Source organism: Vicugna pacos, chromosome 7 (genome assembly GCF_048564905.1).
Source record: "Vicugna pacos chromosome 7, VicPac4, whole genome shotgun sequence".
Classification (NCBI taxonomy): domain Eukaryota; kingdom Metazoa; phylum Chordata; class Mammalia; order Artiodactyla; family Camelidae; genus Vicugna; species Vicugna pacos.
Genome location: NC_132993.1, coordinates 64,390,290 through 64,409,588, shown reverse-complemented (window position 1 = coordinate 64,409,588; position 19,299 = coordinate 64,390,290). Strand labels below are relative to the sequence as shown.

Genomic DNA, 19,299 nt, shown 5'->3' with positions numbered 1-19,299 from the left:
AAGTAAGGTTTTAATTGTTATCCAACTTAAGAAACAGGAATGCATAATCATCCATTATTTTTAAGAAAAGACACATTACATTAGCATCTAGGTAAGGATGCATGGTAACATCCCCAGATTTCTTTCATAAGATAGGGTTTGAAAAATGTAATTTACTGTGAATCAATGTGATTTGTGAACAAACACAACTTAAAGAGACAACTGAACTTGAAATTATATTTAAAATGCATCAGAGACATGAAATACATACTGATAATGTGTGCCTCATGAAAGATTTTATTCTTTATCTTGTTACAGAGAAGTTTTATTTGCATGTTCATAAGCTGATCAGGGAGAAGACAGTAATATATGGCCTCCAAAACGGCTTTTCCTAATACATTAACAATCCTAGGAATCTTACAGTTGTTTCTGGTTTGAGGGAAAGTGTTCAGTTTACACACGAGTAGCTGTTTGTCAGCTGATTTATGTTGCTGCACCTTAGTCAGTCATGCTCTGTATGGTGGAGGATTTTTCTAACATTCACTGAGGGATTATAACATGCCAGGCACTGTTCTAAGCACTTTATTTGTATTATCCCATTTAGTACTTCCAATAACCCCATGACAGAGGCAGTTATCCTCCTTTTACATATAAGAAAACTGAAGGATAGAAAAGTTAAGTAATTTGTCCAAGGTCATGCAGTTAGTGAGTGACAGAGCCAGCATTCAAGTCCAGACAGTCACATTTTAGAGGCTACAGTTTCAACCACGAGGCTGTGTGGCCCCTGCCCCATCCCCATGCCTACCTATCTAGATGATCCCTCTTTTGTGTAAAGACATTGACATTCTTTACAGTGTGTTGGTGGTGTCAAAATATATATGAAATTATTATAATCATAAATTTATTATTGTGGGATAATCCACACTTACCATGAGAGAGGATCTTGCCTGGGACAGGACTCTGGAGACCCATGGCAGTCCATACACCTCCCTCTGGCAGTGAGGGACTCCAGCAGAGATAGGACCATAATAGTTTTAATGAATGAATGGCTGAGGTCCTATGGAATCTTAAAAAGTCCCTGTAGAGTTGGTTATCTCTTTTCCTCTTTCTGAGAAGTCCTCCTGCCTGCTCAGCCATTCATTAGGGAGCACGCTGCAAGCATGAAGGATATTTGGATGAGTGTTTAATTATAAATCTACTCTAGAGACACATAATCATATAAATTATTCATAAAATTTTCACTGCTGACATTCCACATTAAAATTGCATTCTGTCCATACTTTGGTTAGAATGCCCTACATTTTTTTTCCATTTGCTCTTCCCTTATTAAAACTAGAAAGTTGAAGACAGGATACAATTATATGCATTCCTTTCCTGAAATTACAACATTTCTAAACTTACCCACTTAAGGTAGTGCTGAATCCAGCTGCCAAAAATAAAAGAACTATACTTAGTGGAGGCCACCTTTCCTACCAGTGGCTCTTTCACTATCACTGCATCATGTTGGTTTGGTAAATCACTCATGATTCTCTGATGTTCTCTTCTTGGTGAATTTTAATATCTTGTACTTTTTAATTGAGTTTTTCATTTTCTTTGTTTTAATTATATTCTTTCCCTCTTAAGAATCACTTGTTAGTGTGCAATAAGGATTCAGTTGGGTGATAACTTAAAGGCAAACACCTATAAACTATATAGTGGACTAGTGAAATTAGCAGTTTAATACTTTGTTCCTTAAGTTCCACTCCCTTAAGCTCATGCTTTCACCAGTTAATGTGAAAATACAATGAAATACTTTTAAAAGTTAGATGACTGCTGAACTATATTGTTGCATGTATGTATTAGTTAGCCAATAGTATAAATACAGTTATCAGTATTACAGATAAAAGGGGCCTTTGAAGATATGAGAAAACAGAGTTTATCAAAATGTATATGACATGTAGCTTTTGTTATAAATGGTAATATCTCCTTTTCAGTACTACAAAGATGAAATAATTTTGAAGTTTTAGAATAGACATAATATATTCATTATAATTCTAAATGTATAAAAGTCCTTCTAAAAATGCAAAAATATTGACTTTTAATTGCTTGACTTAAATGACTTTTTATTGCTTTATTTTACTATTTCCTACCTGATTATTTTCCTTAATCATTATTTCTCATAATTATCCCTTTAAAATCATCACTTTGGCCTCAGAAGTAGGACTGTATTCTGCTCTTACTAGATGTGAGAAAGTAGTGAGAAATTTAAAGTATTGGGATTTGTTTCCTAAATTGTATTTGGAGAAGTGCCCCTGAGAAGATTATAAGAATGTAGAAAATACATCCAGTCTTAATCCTATGCAAAAAAATTAAGTAGTTTTTTTCCTAAAAGGAAGTTAATCATGGACTGAATCATACTACTTAGCTTTTGTGTACCGATTTCATGTCTCCTGTATTAAGAATATTTAAAATCATGTTTAAATAAGAATATATTCATGCTAACATATATTTTTCAAAGCATATATGGAAATTAGCCTAGATTATCTACATGTAGAGATTTTTATTTAAATTTTACAATATTTTAAAGTATGAATAAATTATATTTATAGGTGTTTATCAGAGATAATTATTTTGTGCTACGTATGGAATTGGTTAATGAGCTAGTGTTAAATTACCTGATTAATTTCTTATAAATTAGCATAATCTTGAGTTAAGGAATTTTACTTTCAAAATTAATTTGATAATAGTAACTTAATGTATGTTCATCCTAACAATCAAATTATAAAAATTATTTGTGTAAAAGGGCTTCAAGAATATATCATATCCAATTTTTATATTGTTTACCTCTTATATAATATGATAAATCTTAATTATTTTAATTGCCATTTGCCATTAAACTATTTCATAATAAATTCTGTACAGAGAGTTCTCCCCTCAAAGGTTTTATTTGTGAAACCTAAAGTTTCTTATGTAATGTTTTAAATAAAGTACCGTAAGTGTAATCCGTAAATCTTTCTTTAAGAATACTATGGACACTGAACTTGTGTCAGTCTATGAAATCTCTGTATTGAAATAAGCATTTAAACAGCCTCAAATGTCATGTTGAAATTATTTTGTATATTCATGACTTAAAGCAGTGCAACACATAGTATAATATACCCCAGTCTAGTGTTAAGATTCATATTTGTGATGTATTGTCTTCAAAATTAGATGCTCCATCCTCAGTTGTTCATAAGTCAGTAGAGCAAATTCTGGAACATATTCAGTATATGAAATTGCTCTAAATGAAACTGTAATAATATTAGTGGAAACACAATTTGTTCATACCTTTGAACAGTGAATTTTATATTAATGAATAGGTTCTTCCATTTTTTTTAATGCAGGAAAACTATAAAGTGCTAATATTCAGAGATTCTGTTGATACAATACCAAAAAATGTTTTGTTCAGCCTAACATATGTATCCCACCCCTCACCATGGTTTCACTTTCATTGATTTCAGTTATAGTCAACCATGGTCTGAAAATATTAAATGGAAAATTCAGAAATAAACAATTCATGACATTTTAAATTGTGTGCCATTCTGAGTAGCATGGTGAAATCTCGGGCCTTCCCTCTCCATCCTGCCCAGGACATGAATCATCCCTTTGTTCGGTGTTTCCTTCCCATTCATCACTTAGTATCCATCTCAGTTACCAGATCCACTCTTCAGGTATCCTAGTGCTTATAACCTTTATTTTACTTAATAATAGCCCCAGAGTGCAAGAGTAGTGACACTAGAAATTCGGATTTGACAAAGAAGTTGTTAAGTACTCCCTCTAAGTGAAAAGGTGGACATTTTCAACTTAATAAGGAAAGAAAAAAATCATATGCTGAGGCTGGTAAGATACGCAGTAAGAATGAATCTTCTATCCATGAAATTGTGAAGAAGGAAAAAGAAATTCTTCACAAATTCTGTTGCACCTCAAACTGCAAAAGTTACTGCTACAGTGCATGACAAGTGCTTAGTCATGCACTGTGGAAAAGGTATTAAATATGTACAATAAGATATTTTGAGAGAGACCACATTCACAGTATACTGTTATTATTTTTCTATTTTATTATTAATTATTGCTGTTAATCTTTTACTGTGCCTAACTTAAAAATTAAACTTAATCACAGGTATGTGTGTATAGGGAAAAACATAGTATATATCAAGTTTGCTACTATCTGCAGTTCCAGGCATCCACTGGGGGTCTTGGAACATATCCCCTGCGGATAAGGGGAGATTACTACACTGAGATTTTTTAACTTTCCAAATCATTGGATTAACATCATGCAGTCATCCAAATTAGGCCAGACTATTTGGATTCTCCCAGTGGCTAGATAGGCTAAGGTAAACCACCAAAGCAGATTTTTTTTTATGATTTACAAATTCACAAATCCAAGGAGGTATTTTCTTAAGATTTTCTTTATAGGTCTTTAATGGCTTTGCAGATATCCAGCATGAACAAGGAATGGAAGTTGTCTTCCAATGTCTAGTTACCCTACTTTAAAACCCGCTGCCTTTAACATTCCTCAACTGCCCTTGCAGTTAGGTGTTCCCGTGTGCCTGAGTGTTGGCTCGTGAGATGTAGGGGTACCTGTGAGTGACTTCCTGGAAGTCTCTTCAAAGAAAAGCAGCATGCGTTGTTTATCTTATTCCTCCATCTTGCTGCCAAAGTTGTGGATATAACAGGAGCCCTTTCAAATATCCAAGAAGAGCAAGGTCAAACCCTAAGGAAAGCATGTTGGAGACTAAAAAAGATCTTGACTGTGTCACTACTTCAACTGCATTTTCCTGTATTTAAGCCATTGTAAATTTGGGTTTCCCTATATGAAGTCAAAACTAACCCATTCTGGCCCTTCAGTTCTTTGTCATGATACCATTTAGCACTGTTTGAATAAACTAGATTGCAATAATTCTTACCTTTAAAAGTTTTTAAAGGATAATGTGCAATTCACATTAGAATTGATTTTCCATTGTTAATTAATTGTACTCATTTTCTTGCCTTGACCTTTCATTAGGTATTTTGTATCTGCTTGGAAAATATTGTCTTCTTTATAACTGTGTAATAAATATTTGCTAAAACTCTGTAATCTCCAAAATATCGCTATCAAATTACATGCCATGTTTTTATATCATTCTCATAGATCTGCCTTATAAACATCTAAATAAAAAGTACTATTTAATGTGATTTAATTCCTTTTTTTGAAATGTTATATACAAATGGATTTTCTTTCTTACTGAATAATAATTCCAATATTTGATGGAAGCCACCTAATACTTTTCTGACTATTTCTTTTTAGAAGCATCCAGAAAGCCATGCAGGTAATAGTCTGGGGGTTGGGGGAGTTTTGTTTGTTTTTGCCAAAGCAGTCATTTAGAAAAACATCCATTTAATGAGATGGCATTGTTAAAAAGATTTCATTTCACTGGCATTCATTAAGTATATTTAAACCAGGACTCAACACAATATTCAAGCTATATCTGTAGGCTCCTGATAACAGGAACTCTGTCTTACTCACTACTACATTCCTATTGTTTCATGCAGTGTGGTCCCACAGATGCTAACAATATAATGACTGTTGCCTCATTTTTACAGAAAATTGTGTTACTTATCATCCCCCATCCATGCAGCTGTGCCTACATCCTCCAGCCTACTCCCCTCCCCATCACTGCCCCACCTCTTGCCTTGCCTCCTGGCCAGTGGCCCGGAGCTGCCCTGCGGTCCCAGAGTGGAGCTGCAGCCATTACTGCACCACCGTCATGCTGCTGCACTGAGGAGAAGAAACTGACCTTCGTGCCTGCGCACAGGATCTGTGGGGGCTCCAGCTCCCCCTGCAGCTGCCTGGAAATGCGTGGTTGTGAATATACTGAGAGTAGGGTTGCAGGGTAAAATTCAGCAAAATTTGAATTACAGGCAAACACAAATAACTTTTTCATGTAATTCTGTTAGACATATTGCATGGGAGTTTTTTTTCCCCCCTCTCAACAGGGGAACCCTATTTGGGGGGTGAGCTTTGACCACGGAGATGCAGCATGAGACCGAGCTGGTAGATAAATTCTTCCTTCATTTCCCGTTGGTGGACTGCTTCAAAGTGCAGTCATTCATAAGGCCTCCATGAAAATGCACTAAAAGACCAAGCAATTAACTGCACTTGTTTCAAAGCTCTGGCCAGCTCAGTGGCACCTATATTTGTGGTCCCTCCTCCACTGTCTGCCTCACTTCCATCTTTTCCTCACTTCTGCTTCCCAGAAATGGTGTCCCCCAATAAAGTGGCAGCAGGTGAATGTTTCTTCTTGTTTGTTTATGGCAGGCTTCAGGGAACCTAGGGCCAGCACAGTAATTTTGGTAGCGGATTCTTCAAAAGGAAAATAAAACATGAAATAAATGATGATTTTCACAAAGTCAAGCACAGAGCCCTGCAGACTCAAAATCCAGATTGGCTGAGAGCCCTGAGTGGAAATGTCTCCCAGAGACAGATTCACGTTGATAAAGGTACAGTGATGGACTGTTAAATCAGAAAAGGAATTTATCACTACTGTGAGAAATATCAATGTCCTATAGGCTAGGATACCAGTATTGCCTTAACTAAACACATTCTATTCTTGAATCTGTTCTTTATAGAATTCAAATTATAATTCAAAGGATGTTGGGATCTATTATGGGCTGAATAGTATCCCCTTAAAATTCATGTTTAAGTCCTAACCCCTAGTACCTCTGACTATATTTGGAGAAAGGGCCTTTAAAGAGGTAAAATGAGGTCATATAGGTGGTCCCTAATCTAATAGGACTGATGTCCTTATAAGAAGAGGAGTTTAAGACATGGAAGACCATGTGATGACTAAGGGAGAGGATGGCCATCTACAAGTCAAGGAGACAGGCTTCTGAATGAAACCAATCTTGGACACCTTGATCTTGGACTGTCAGTCTCCAGACTGTGAGGAAATGAAATGTCTGTTGTGTAAGCCACCCAGTTTGTGGTATTTATTTCCAAAGCCCTCAAAAACTAACATGGAGTTCATGCAATCAGAACACATCAAGTGAGTTATAGAACTTGAATAATTAATGTCATTGGAATGAACTTGTCTGATTAATCCTGCTCCACAATAAGACAGTTCTCTCCTGGGGGTACTTTACTGTAACTTCCCACCATGTAAACACATTAAACGTTTTTAGTTCTAAAAGCTCAAGAACATTTTCAGTTCATGGAAATATTCCTATGTCATGAAACTGAAGCTTCGATCAGGTAAAAGTCACTCTTTATAAATTAATTTCACTATTATTGTTTATTTAGTTGCTCCACTAAACATGAATAGCCCCTCCAGCTTCCTATTTAAAAATTACCTAAAATTTGGATTATTAGTACACTTTTTATTAGAATGGTTGACTTCAGGGGTGGATGTTCTTTTGTCTTCTGTTCCATGTACTTATTACTCCCAAATTTGCATTGATGATTCTGTTAGAGAGATGTAATTGCTTTTGATTCTTTTTTTAGGCTTTGTTTCTGCAACAATCAACGTGAAGTATTTTTTAAAACACTTAAAGTAGATCAAATTCCAGCTTTTACGCACTTCTTCTGTTACATAATTCCTCTACACCTGACATACTAAGACTATACTATAATTACATTTCACATGTGCTATAAAAATTTTCTGTTTAAAATAAATTACTGTGACTTAGAAAGAATTAATGTTTACTTGAACATTTAGAACATCTGGCATTAGGTTAGTGACTACCAAATTCATATGTAACCTAAAATACTTATTAGAAACATTGTTAATTAATGCTAGTGAATAATTACAATTTTCCTAAATATTACTAATTAGGCATCAGGAGAAAATTAGAAGAATATTATTTCCTAATATTACATTTATGTTAAAATATATTTAGCCTTATTACTTTTAAAAGTAAAAATGGTGGATAGGTCAATATATTATGAAAATTGATGGTTAATCTTTAAATCTACAGCAGCTTTTTAAAAATTCCAATTTGTAATTTGTCAGAAATGTTAAATTCTGCTGAACTGTTACCAGATTGAAGCATTTCTAGTCTCTTTGTATAATTCATCTCATACGTTTCTCTACTATTAATTTATCTTTTTGCTGAAATAATTTTCCATTTCAATAGTCAGCCATTTTGCCCTTACATCCTTCTGTGTTTTGATGCCATAAAAATGTCTCCCATGCTCTTAACTTACAACCTTCAAAAATCTATATTACAGAAGGATCAATAAATAATGACTAAACTTAAATCCAACACCTAATTTAAGCAGGTAAAGCTTTTAAAAAGCTTAAGCTTGGTGCATTTAACAAGAAGGAAAATAAATACACCCAACAGTATCATCAGTAAGAAAACAAAGGATGTGGAAAATTCACAAAGTAAAAGCCAGTTTTATGTCAATTGCCAAAACAATGCTAATGAAAAACTACAACACCCACTAGAATAGTGCTTCTCAACTTTTAATGTGCATACCTATCACCTGGGAGTCCTGGGAAAATGGAGATTCTGATTCAGTAGGTCCACCTTGGGGCCAGAACTTCTGTGTTCCTAATAAGTCCCTAGGTAACACTTGTGTAGGTAGTTCAAGGACCCCACTTTGAGTAGCAAGAACTTAGTGTTTACCTTACTCTGGGTAACTTATGAAATGCTTTAACTTGGCTTCAACTCAAATAAAAAAGTAATCATTGAAATCTTTAATGAACATTTACTGAGTACCTAGTATAATCTAGACCAGAAGGTCCCAAGGTATGGTGGCCAGGCCAGAAGCATCAACATCACCCAGGAACTTGTTTACGGTCGACCCTTGAACAATGTGGGGTTAGGGGCACAGACCCTGGCTCGGTCGAAAATCCAGGTGTAACTTCACAGTCAGCCCAGTATCCACAGATTTGACCAACCAGATTGTGTGGGACTGTAGTATGTGTTGAAAAAGCTCTGTGTATAAGTGGACTCCTGCAATTCAAATCCGTGTTGTTCAAAGGTCAACTGTACATGCAAACCCTTGAACCCAACCCAGCCTTACTGAAGCCGACTCTGGATGTGGGGCTCAGGAGTCTCTTAATTAGCTCTCCAGATGATGCTGGTGCACACTAAGTTGTTTTGAGAAACACTGCTCTAGATACTACACTGAAGGCTTGGGGTACAAACCTGGGTAAGTGACACTCCTTGCTTTCAAAAATCTCAGCCTAGCAGAAAATCTGCTGAGCCAGTAAATACCATTAGGTATATGGTGAGTACAAAAACAGAATGACAGACCAAGTGGCACCTAACATAGCAGAGGATGTAAAGAAGGTTTCCTAGAAAAGGTCACATAAGCTGAGTTTCATAGGGAGTTAGACCTCAAGACAGTAACATGTACAACATACGCAAAGGTAATGCAGAAAGAAGTTTGGCACCTGTGTAAAACCACAAGTAATTCAGTCAAGATGGCTTGAGTGTGGGGTGTTTGAGGACTTCCATCCTAGTTGCTTCTCACCTGTCACAGAATAAAACAAAAAACTATTAGAGCTAAATTTTTTTTATAAAGTTAGATCTATTAACTTCTCAGGTAAGGGAACTCATTCCATGAAGAATTTCACTGATTCCACTGATGGGGAAAAGCCAGAAAATTTTAAGAGCTGGTAAGGGGGAGTTCATGGGAGTTGTACTAATTAAGCATGGGAAACTGGTACCCTGGATATGAGACAGAATGAATATGTAGGTCTGTACACAATTGGTAAAAGTGAAAAAAAAAACAAAACCCTGTTGTTCATTTGTTAGGAAAGTGTCTTCCGTTAAGTTCAGCGAGGACTTTTCAGGGTCACTGAGGTTGATGAATCATTATCAGCTTCAGCCTATTGTGCTAAATTACAAAAGCCAGTTGATATCTGTTGGGCAAACTCTGCTTTAAGCAGAATATTTTCCTTGGTAATCCCTCCTCTTCATCCTTTCTTATCTTGAGATGCCAGGATGAGCACACAAAGGAGAGCAAATCAGCCGACTATCAGCTTTTCAAACCCCATCTTGGGTTCGGGTGCCATCCTCACAGGATTCCACTGTGATTATACAAATGGTTTCAGTCTCCCTTTCATGTAGTGTACTTGGAATGTGCAACAGCAATTAAAGTTATGTTAATAATATACTTGACACACCCTTTGCACTTTCAGGGTAATTGCAACCTTAGACCTACTGAACCACCTCTAGGTGTAAAGCCTAATGGGAGCTCTAAAACCACCAGTAAGTAGCTGTAAAGATAAAACACAAAAACAAAAAGAATGCTGAACTCCAAGCCAGAGAGTTTCAAGAAGGAGAGAGTGGTCAACAGGGTAAAATACTACAGACATGTAAACCAAAATTAGGACAGAAATTGCCCGGAGACTTTGACCACAGTGTTGGTGACCTCATTCAGGGCAGTTTCAGAGGACTGGGGTTGAGGAAAGCGTAAGAATGAACAGAATCGAGGAAATAGGGACTGGAAGCTTTCAGCACTCATTCAAAGAAGTTTGGCGGCTTTGGCGATGATTTACATAAAGTGCTGCCAAGCGGAAACTAGGTTTTCATTTCATTTATAGGCCCAGAAATGTCATTCAGATAATCTTGCTTGTTATGTGCCAAGCACCACTTTACAAAACTATCATCTCATTCAGTCCTCTCACAGCATTCCTACCGACAAGAAGAATGAAAAAATTATGAGAAAAGTGGGGCTTCCTGGGGTTAACTTTCTCTAGATACAGTGATTTGACTCAAAAGCCTTCTAACATTGTGTACAATGCCTTGGTGATTACTTAACTGTCTGGAAAGGACACTAGAGTACAGATGAGGTAAAAGGCTGGGTAATGTCGCTGATACTGATCACTTCTCTGAGGTGAGATAAACTGCTCTGCTCCCAACACTGAGTCCGTCATCCATCATTCCTGCATCCCCATTCCTGCATCCCACGTTTATCCCTCATCCCTCCACCGACTCATGCTTGTTTTAAGAAGGACCAGCGCAAACTACCAAGACTGAGACACACAGGGCCCCAAGGTAACACTCCACGGCCAAACACTGAGGTCTTCACCTGCTTCCTTCTGGCGTGCCGGCAAATTCCGCCACTCCGAATTTAGAGGTGCAGAGATTAGGGTTTGGGGTAGTTTGGATCCCCGGGCTTCCGTAGGAGCAGGCGCTTCCGTCGCCTCCGGCCCCGCCCTTAGCAACGCGTTGGCTTGTTAACAACCGGTCGGCCAGCAGGCGCCGAGGTGCACCGGTGGGCTGCAGCCGCGCCGGGCGAGTGGCATCGCGGTGGACCCTGCCACAGCAGTATCCCCGAGGCCTTTGGCGACTCTAGCGGCTCTCAGGCGGCCTTCATTTCTCTGTGGCGAGGCCTCTTTGGGTCCCCACCTGTAGGGGGTACAGTGTAGGACAGGAGAACCCCCTCCATCCCTCACTCCACCGCCACAGCCATGTCAACGGCCGAGGCCGCGGCAACGGCCGAAGCCCGGGAACCCGGCACCAGGATCAAGTCCAGCAGCCCTCGCCAAATCCCGGCAGTCGGGGTGGTGACGCAGGACGAGGAAGCGCAGGTATGGGCCGGGTGTCTGAGCTTTGGAGGGTTTAAAGGCGGGGCGGCGGGTTAGATCTGGGGGCGGGGATGAGGCCTGGGGAGAGCAGGGGCGGAAATGGGGGCCCGAGGGGAGCCCGCGGGACAGAGGTTCCTTGCGCGAAGCTGATCCCTTCGAGAACTAAGCCACCTGCGAGGGGGGTCGGCTGTCGTCAACCAACCTGTCTGGGGACTCTCTTGTCTCGAGGTCCTCCCGAAGCGTACCAGTAAACTAGGCGAGGTTTTGCGGCTTTTCTTCATAAAATGTGACCACGAAGGGCCTGGGAGCGAAGGAAACATTCACAGCGAGAATTTAGATTTGATGACCACTTTGCACTCGGCTTTTATATGTAGATCCCTGTTACCGTGTGCTGCTCTTGATACAGGTGTAAATTCTCCCGTGTTTAAATGCGCTGTTACCAAAACCTGCACCTGGAGGACAGGACAACGCTGTTAAAATTAGAAATTAAACGTCATTTTTATATGAAATTGGAAGCTGGTTACGAGTATATCGGAGAGAATTGAGAGAGAATAGAATTTATTTATTTTATTGTGCTTGTATTTGGTTTTGAGTTTACTTTTTGTCATGAATACAGAACTAATTCTTTCGAGGGGGTTTGCTGAGAAATTTCACATTAAACACTGGCTTAGATCGCCATTCCTGGCATGGGGGGTCTAGAAACTTCAAGGGGTTTGTTTCATACTGGGGTTCCATTGCTCCTCCTCAGAGAGCCATGATCAAGCCCTAAATTAACGTGAATTCTGTGGAGAAATCCTCTCCTACCTCTTCACACTGATGGCGTGAGGCAGCCATTGGAATTCCTGTTGAGGCTTCTCAAGTCTCAGGCTGCGTCAGAAGCCCTGTCTCCTGCGTCCACATTCTGGAGCCTTGGAGAGTTCCTTGGAAGTGGCCAGTTGACTGGGGACCTTTTCTACTGTGGGAATAGAATCAAGCTCTCTTAAGGTGGCCAGACACTTCACCTAAAGAGCAACAGCACTTTTGCATGAGGAGGAGCAGGTGTTAGGGGAACTGGGTTTGTGGAAGTATTCCAATCTGGGCAGGGAGAAGAATTTTGAGAAACAGCAGCTCTTCCTTCACTCCCAAGGCTGCAAGGGGGCTCAACACTACAGCTGTTCTTCCAGGCACTGGGCAAAACTGAGAAGTAGGTGAATCTAGTATCTGACAGCTCTCATTCTTTCTTTACTTAGTATAAATAATAGGGGTGGGAGCAAGGTTATATGAGGCAGGCAAGCTTGGGTTAAAAAGAAAAAAGGGGAAATACTTTTAATAGGCCATTGCTAAAATAGTCTACAACATGTCAACTAAAGCAGAACAAGTATACCCGTGTATTTGTGTGTGTGTTTTCTCCCTTCCCTTTGTTTTTTCCTTTTCTTTTACAACCTCTCCTTACAGGGCCTAAGATTCTCCTCTAGGAAGAAATCAATTTGTATTAATTAAAACCCTACCCTGTTAATAACTACTTGTAGGATTATTAACATTGCTTAAAGTAGTGAAGAAAAAGGCAGTTTCTACCAAAAGAAATAGAATGAAGACATTTTAGAGTTGGGAGACATGATCACTTAGCCTTCCTGGTTTTTGTTTGTGGTTGTTTTTACAAATAAGAGCCTAAGGCCATGAGAAGTTAACTGAGAGTTACTCCATTTCTTTTCTGGGAGTGGGGTCTAGTGCTCTTTGTCATTTAAATTGATAACCTTTTAGACCTCTGCCTTGGAATTCTAAATGTTTCCTAATCTTTTCAAACCATTCCATATTTGCATCCTCCTCTGCCTACAGAGACAGTACAGTATATCCTAGTAGCGAAAGGTAAGAATGTGGGGTCTACCTTAGTTCATTAAACCAGCTGCCTCACATGCTTGACATCACAAAGTGTTCACCTTTCATCTCTTTCCTGTTTATTTTCACATGGTTCCTCTCATTCTAAAGAAGCAGAAGCCTTTAGAGCAATGGTTATTCAAACCTTAATGTGCATTTGGAGCCCCTGGGGAACTTACTAAAATACAGATTCTGATTCTGTAGGTCTCAGGAGGAGCCCTGGATTCTGCTTTTCTAACAAGTTTTTGGGTGATGCCATTGCTACTGGTTAGAGGTCCTGGTTTCCCACTCTGAGTAGAAACACTTAATAGCCTTATAGCTGCAGTATGGTATGAACAGTGTGACAGGGTTTCACAGCAGCTAACTCCTGGAAAGCTATAGGAGATGGACTCAGATTACAAAACAAAGTAAACAATAACAACAACAATAAAACAAAATTCCTACCCTCCCCCTGCCAGGTCAGATGATGTGGTACCAAATGAGGCTTTAAAAGAACTACTTGCTCTCCTTTCCTGTCACCACAAGGCCTCAGTCAATCCTGGATTAATGTTACATCCTTGGGTCCATCACTTCCTCTCTTCCTATTCTGTTCTCCATAAACACTTCATCTTCTTTCCTCCGAGTCCCACCTGTTCTTTCTTTCAGATTTTCACAGTAGCTCCTTATTGCTTCCTTCACCTAAGTCATTACAGTGACCAAATCATTCAGCCTCTCTAGGCCTGTTCCCTTTTCTATAAAATGAGCCTGTACTAGACAAGTATTCCCCAAATGTGGGTGACCATCACAGTCATCTGAGGAGCTTTTTATAACCAATGTACATAGTTGGGCCCTACCCTAGATTTACTTAGTCATAATCCCAGGTGTGGAAGCTGGGATTCCTAAAAGGCTCCCTCAAGTGATTTTTAGCCTCAGAACCATTGAACTGATGATATCTAAGATCTCTGCCATCCCCAGATTGCCTCAGGTCTGCTTCTCTGTCCTGTTTTCAGGGTTTCCCAATGCATAATCTGTCTTTTCTCTGTACTGTGTACTCTGCTTAGTGCCATCTCTGTGGGGGCAGAAAACCCTCTCTTATTTTTTTTTCTGTTGTGTACCCCACAATCCCCCAGTATTCCCCAGTAGCACCCAATACAATACCTGGTACACAGGAGGTAATATTAAATATTACACCCTCCTCTCTTATGAATTTAAATCTTACCCTACTTTCAGATCCCACCTCTCTAAAGTATCCCCCGATAGGAAGCACTTCTCATTTTCACCCTCACAGAACTTCTCATAAATGGATATAGTCCTCCAACTGAGTCACACAGTTTCTCACCTAATTATCACTTGTTTTATGTCTGTTACTATTTAATTTGTCTTGTTTTGTCTCTCCCACTAGAGTATGGATTCCTTAAGTGTAGGACATATATCTTTAAACTCGAGTGTCCTTCCTGCCTCAACTCTGATCTCAGAGTAGAAATTTAAGTCCTCAAGTACCTTACAAAGCCACTTGTGTTCCAGCCACACTAGCCTCCTGGCTTCTCCCCTACCATGCCAGGTGTACCCTGCCTGAGGGCCTTTGCACTTGCTATGCCCACTGCCTGGAATTTTGCCTCTTGATGTCCATGGCTTGTTCCCTTACCTCCTTCATGACTTTGCTGAAATGTTACCCACTTTGTGAGTCTTTTGCTGACCACTGCTTGAGCATCCTAGCACTTTCTACGCCTGTTTCTCCCGAGTATTATCTTGCAGGACAATATATAACTTATTGTCTCCCCTAAAGCATATTAATTCTTCATGAAAACAGGAAATTTTATGTGTTTTATTCAATACCATATCTTTAGTGCTTAGAACAATGGCACAGTAGAGGCACACAATAATATTTGTAGAGTAAATATATGATTTGATTAGCTCACTTGCTTAGGTATCATGGCTGAGATTCCATGCCCAAATTTGCTTTCCCTCTGAGAACCTCCACAACCCACTAGTTGATGTCATATCCTGCCGCTGTCTGTAATACTGCCATGTACTGTGTCCTTAAAATTGACTACCCCTGTTTTGGAGTAATTGTTAGAAGTAATCTTTGTGGTCAGTTGAGGAGTGAGGCAGAGGACTAAGGTGCAAAGAACCAGTGTTCCTGCATCAGGCGGCCCTGTGAGCCCACTTACCAGCTCTGTGACCTTAACAAGTTAGATCTCAAGGCCCCAGTTTAATCAACAGGAATAATAATTCTACTTGCATATGGTAGGTTTGGGGATTGATTAAGATATAAAGTACCAGACATAAAAACAGACCACAATAAATGTTAGTTCCTTTCCCTATAACTAAGTATCAGCTAAGCAGGATTTTTCCCCTTTGAAATGTTCCTTGGTAAAGTGGGAAAATTAGTTCATCTTATAACTTGAAGTCGGGGTCTAATTTTCTTCAAAGTACTGTATTAAGCTTTTGATCTTAAAAGGTTTGTTAAATGTTTTTACGGTTTCTCCATAAACATCTTGTAATAACAGCAATTACTTTTATGTTTATATTTGTATGTTCTCTTTTGCTTCTACACCTGCCTGTGTGATCTCATTTACTAGACTGTTCCAATTATTACTTTAAGCCTGTGATTTAGAAATCTCTGCCTCCAATTTAACTCATCTGCAGCCTCGACACCAGCCTCTTCCTCCAGCATTTCCCATCTCAGCAAATGGTGCCACCAGTTACATCATTCCTCGAGCCAGCCAATCATCCTTACCTTTTCCTTCTCTTTCCCACCAAATCAAATCACTCATTAAGTCCTGGTGACTCTGCCTCCTTGATGCTTTTCATTCCATTCATTGTTGTCTATCCCAGTGGACATTTCCTTACTTGAGGCCTGAAGTTACAGACTGGTCTTCCACCTCCAGTCTAGATTTTCCCAACTCAGTTTACTCAGCAGACAGAATGATTTGTTTATTGTTACGTTTCTCTGGCTAAACCCTGTGGAAATCAACAAAGATCATCCTAATGAGAACAAACAGGGGCTATTTACTCAACACTTGCTATAGAAAGTCAGCTAGCATTACATGCATTTGGCAGAGACTCCAAGGCAGGCAGGAAAGTGTCACAGTGAGTAAAGAGAAGGCTTCTGGTTTGCTCTGGTTGGAGGCTGCTGCCAGGGGAAGCTGGAAGTGAGCTAGCTAGAAGCAGGACATCCTGTGTGATTCATTTGGCTTTTTCTGGTTGGCCCTAAGTAGCAAATGGGAGGAGGAGGGGAAGTACAGGGAATCTGATAATCATTGACCAGATCCTGACTTTTCTGAGCCACTTGCTGCAGAAGTTGTGGTTTGGCTCCCGAGGTTGATTGCTGCAGAGGTTGTAGGACAGAGTTCTGTTGCCAGATATAGTCTGGCCATTGTCCGTTTATATGTCCAGTCTCTCAAGCCATTCAATAGCTTCCAACCATCCTTAGCATACTATACATTTCTGTAAAATGGGGTTAATAACAGTACCTACCTCATAGAATTCAGTTAGTAAATACATGTAAAGTGCTTACAGCTATCTTGGAAATAGACATTGACTACTAAGTTTTAGCTATCACCATCATTGTTATTACCATCGTTATTATTATTTACCATTTGACCTCTACTTACCTTGTCAGCATCATCTGTAGCCACTATCCCCTGCACTATCCTCTCCAACATATTGAGTGACTCACCAGTCCTCTTAATGCCATGTGTTCTCTTGCTTTCAGGCCTTCACATAAGCTACTCCCTTTGCTCCATCTGTGAAACCTTCAGTTCATCTCACAAAACCTACTCAGCCCTACCTCTGCCTGCAGATTATTTCTTCCAGAAGTTGTCCCAGATTCCCATCCCTTTTCCTCATGCCATTCTGTCCCTCTTCTATATGGTTCCAGAGTAGACTTCTCAACATTCATGGAGAGTCTTGTATGTGGTCTATATTACCTGCATCTCATGCCAGACTGATAGATACTTGAAGTCAGGGCAATGTGTTCCCCATACCTAACAGTTTCTGAAATGTAGAAGCTGCTTATAGATGTTTATAGAAGGAGAAAAAGGCTAAGGGAGGGAGGGAGAGAGGGAGAAATCTTAAAAATATAACATATGCCAAGCAAGTAAAACAAAGAGTAACATGAAGTGGTAATACAAGATAAATCTAAAAATAATCTATGCTTTAATTTTTACTACTCTGTTTCTTATAAAAGTTGTATCTGATCATTTGGGGGAAAATTCTCATACTACATGCAGGTATTAAAAAGAAACTCCTGCACTGACATGTCATTTTTATGTCTTTTCCAACTCACAAAGCCAGTATCACAGAAAATCAGAAAATAAAAACAAACTATATATATTTATTTCTCTGAGAAAACAGGGAGAAAAAAGACAACTGAGGCAGTGGCAGACGGCACTGTTAAATCCCCAGATCTCAAAAGGCAAAATTCTATTTATCAAAAAATTGTGTAACAGTAAATTTAATAATTTAAATAATTTAACAGTAAAATGTAATAATTTTAATGGTAATTGTAATACCAAGTATAGACAATTATATAGTAAATCCTTTTGATTGTTAATATTTTCAGTAAAAGTCACTTTGAGTAAATAAATTCATTCAGATAGTTTTCTGCAGACTTAATGTTAGAACACTTAACTGAAAATTGGTTTTGAAAGAGATTTCTTGAGATAGAATATATAAGTTTGCAATTGTGAAAGGAAATTCTAGACCTAAGGCAATGGATAATGGCTATGTCAAAATATGGAAAGCTACATATTATGGATTTGAAAATCAGAAAATATAATGGTGTTAACAATAAGTGAAATTATATAAAGTATTTATACATGTAAACAAAACAGAAAATAAAATATAAATATATAAAATAAACATAAAATTAAAATAAAAATATAAAAAATATATAATAAAAATAGAAGTATTTAGATAAGAATAAGATTTTTTCTTTTTGAATAATTTTATATAACCATTACATCATCTTTTCAGTCATTTTAAAATAGAAATACGTATAAAAGCAGGACAAACGGGAAGAAGGTAACAAGTTTGGGATAGCTTAACTCATATAACAGGAGTAAAGAATATTGATGTGACATTTTAATTAAAAAGAAAATGTCATGCAACAAAGCATTAACCCTCAAGATAAACACAGCCAAATCTGCACTTAGAATTTGCAGACTTCTGTATCATCATAAGTACTTAAACTTTGGATGATAACACCTCCTGTTTTCTTCCCCATTTACCTACAAATAACTACATGTCAGGCCCAGTGTTTGGTGTCAGGGGTGCCAGAAAACCAAAGTCTGCCCTCAAGTGAGGTAGGGTATGGTAGGAGATAAACGCGTAAACCATTTTAGAACAAGGTGATGGGAACTGTAATGGTTATAGGCTCAGGGTGCCATGGGAGCACAAAGGAGGGACATTTGTTGTATCCTTTTTCATCCCTTGGGGAGGTGACACCTGAGCTGTGTCTTAAAGGACCTGTGGGATTTAACTGAGGAGAGGAACAGGACTGTAATAACATAAATGGAAACACAGGAGGGGGGTGAGGGGCATTAGTGGAGAGTCAATGAATGGTTTAGATGTGTTATGTTCAGATTTGCATTTCATCGTTTCATTGACCAGAGGGTAGAGGACAATGTTGAAGAGTGCAATAGTAGAGGCAGAGAGAACAGCAGGAAATCATAACTGAGTGAGAGATGAGAACTGAATAAATCAGTATGATGGAATGAGCTCAAGAAATATTTAAGATATAAAATCCATAGAACTTGGTGGTTCCTGTTTTCTAATATGTATGACGGTAAGACTGCTGGGAGAAGGAATACCTAGTTCAGGAAGGTGATCTCCTACCTGTGGTTTAGAAGCTAGTCTTACGTATATCTGCATAGGCAAACTCAGTGTAATGTGTATGCGTGAGATCATTTTCTTTTCTAAAGCCTGGAAGTGCTGCTATTCC

At 38.7% G+C, this 19,299-nt stretch overlaps 1 protein-coding gene and 1 long non-coding RNA gene across 4 annotated transcripts in view; one reads left to right on the top strand and one right to left on the bottom strand.

Annotated features, from left to right (window-relative positions):
• Window positions 1-68: 68 nt before the first annotated feature.
• Window positions 69-11,135, bottom strand: LOC116281300 (uncharacterized). Its single transcript, XR_012074525.1, has 3 exons — window positions 11,021-11,135; window positions 9,378-9,457; window positions 69-1,131 (listed from the first exon to the last, which is right to left on the bottom strand). It is a non-coding gene; the product is annotated as an uncharacterized lncRNA (long non-coding RNA).
• A 55-nt stretch (window positions 11,136-11,190) lies between these two features.
• Window positions 11,191-19,299, top strand: part of CFAP69 (cilia and flagella associated protein 69) — a 53,518-nt gene continuing 45,409 nt past the window's right edge. For 2 of the 3 annotated variants that reach the window (XM_072965041.1, XM_006211853.4), the window contains exon 1: window positions 11,191-11,522. In XM_072965041.1, the coding sequence (XP_072821142.1) occupies window positions 11,403-11,522 (120 nt within the window). In that variant the 5' untranslated portion in view covers window positions 11,191-11,402. The remainder of the gene's footprint in view (window positions 11,523-19,299) is intronic. The other variant, XM_072965042.1, reaches the window with a different exon arrangement.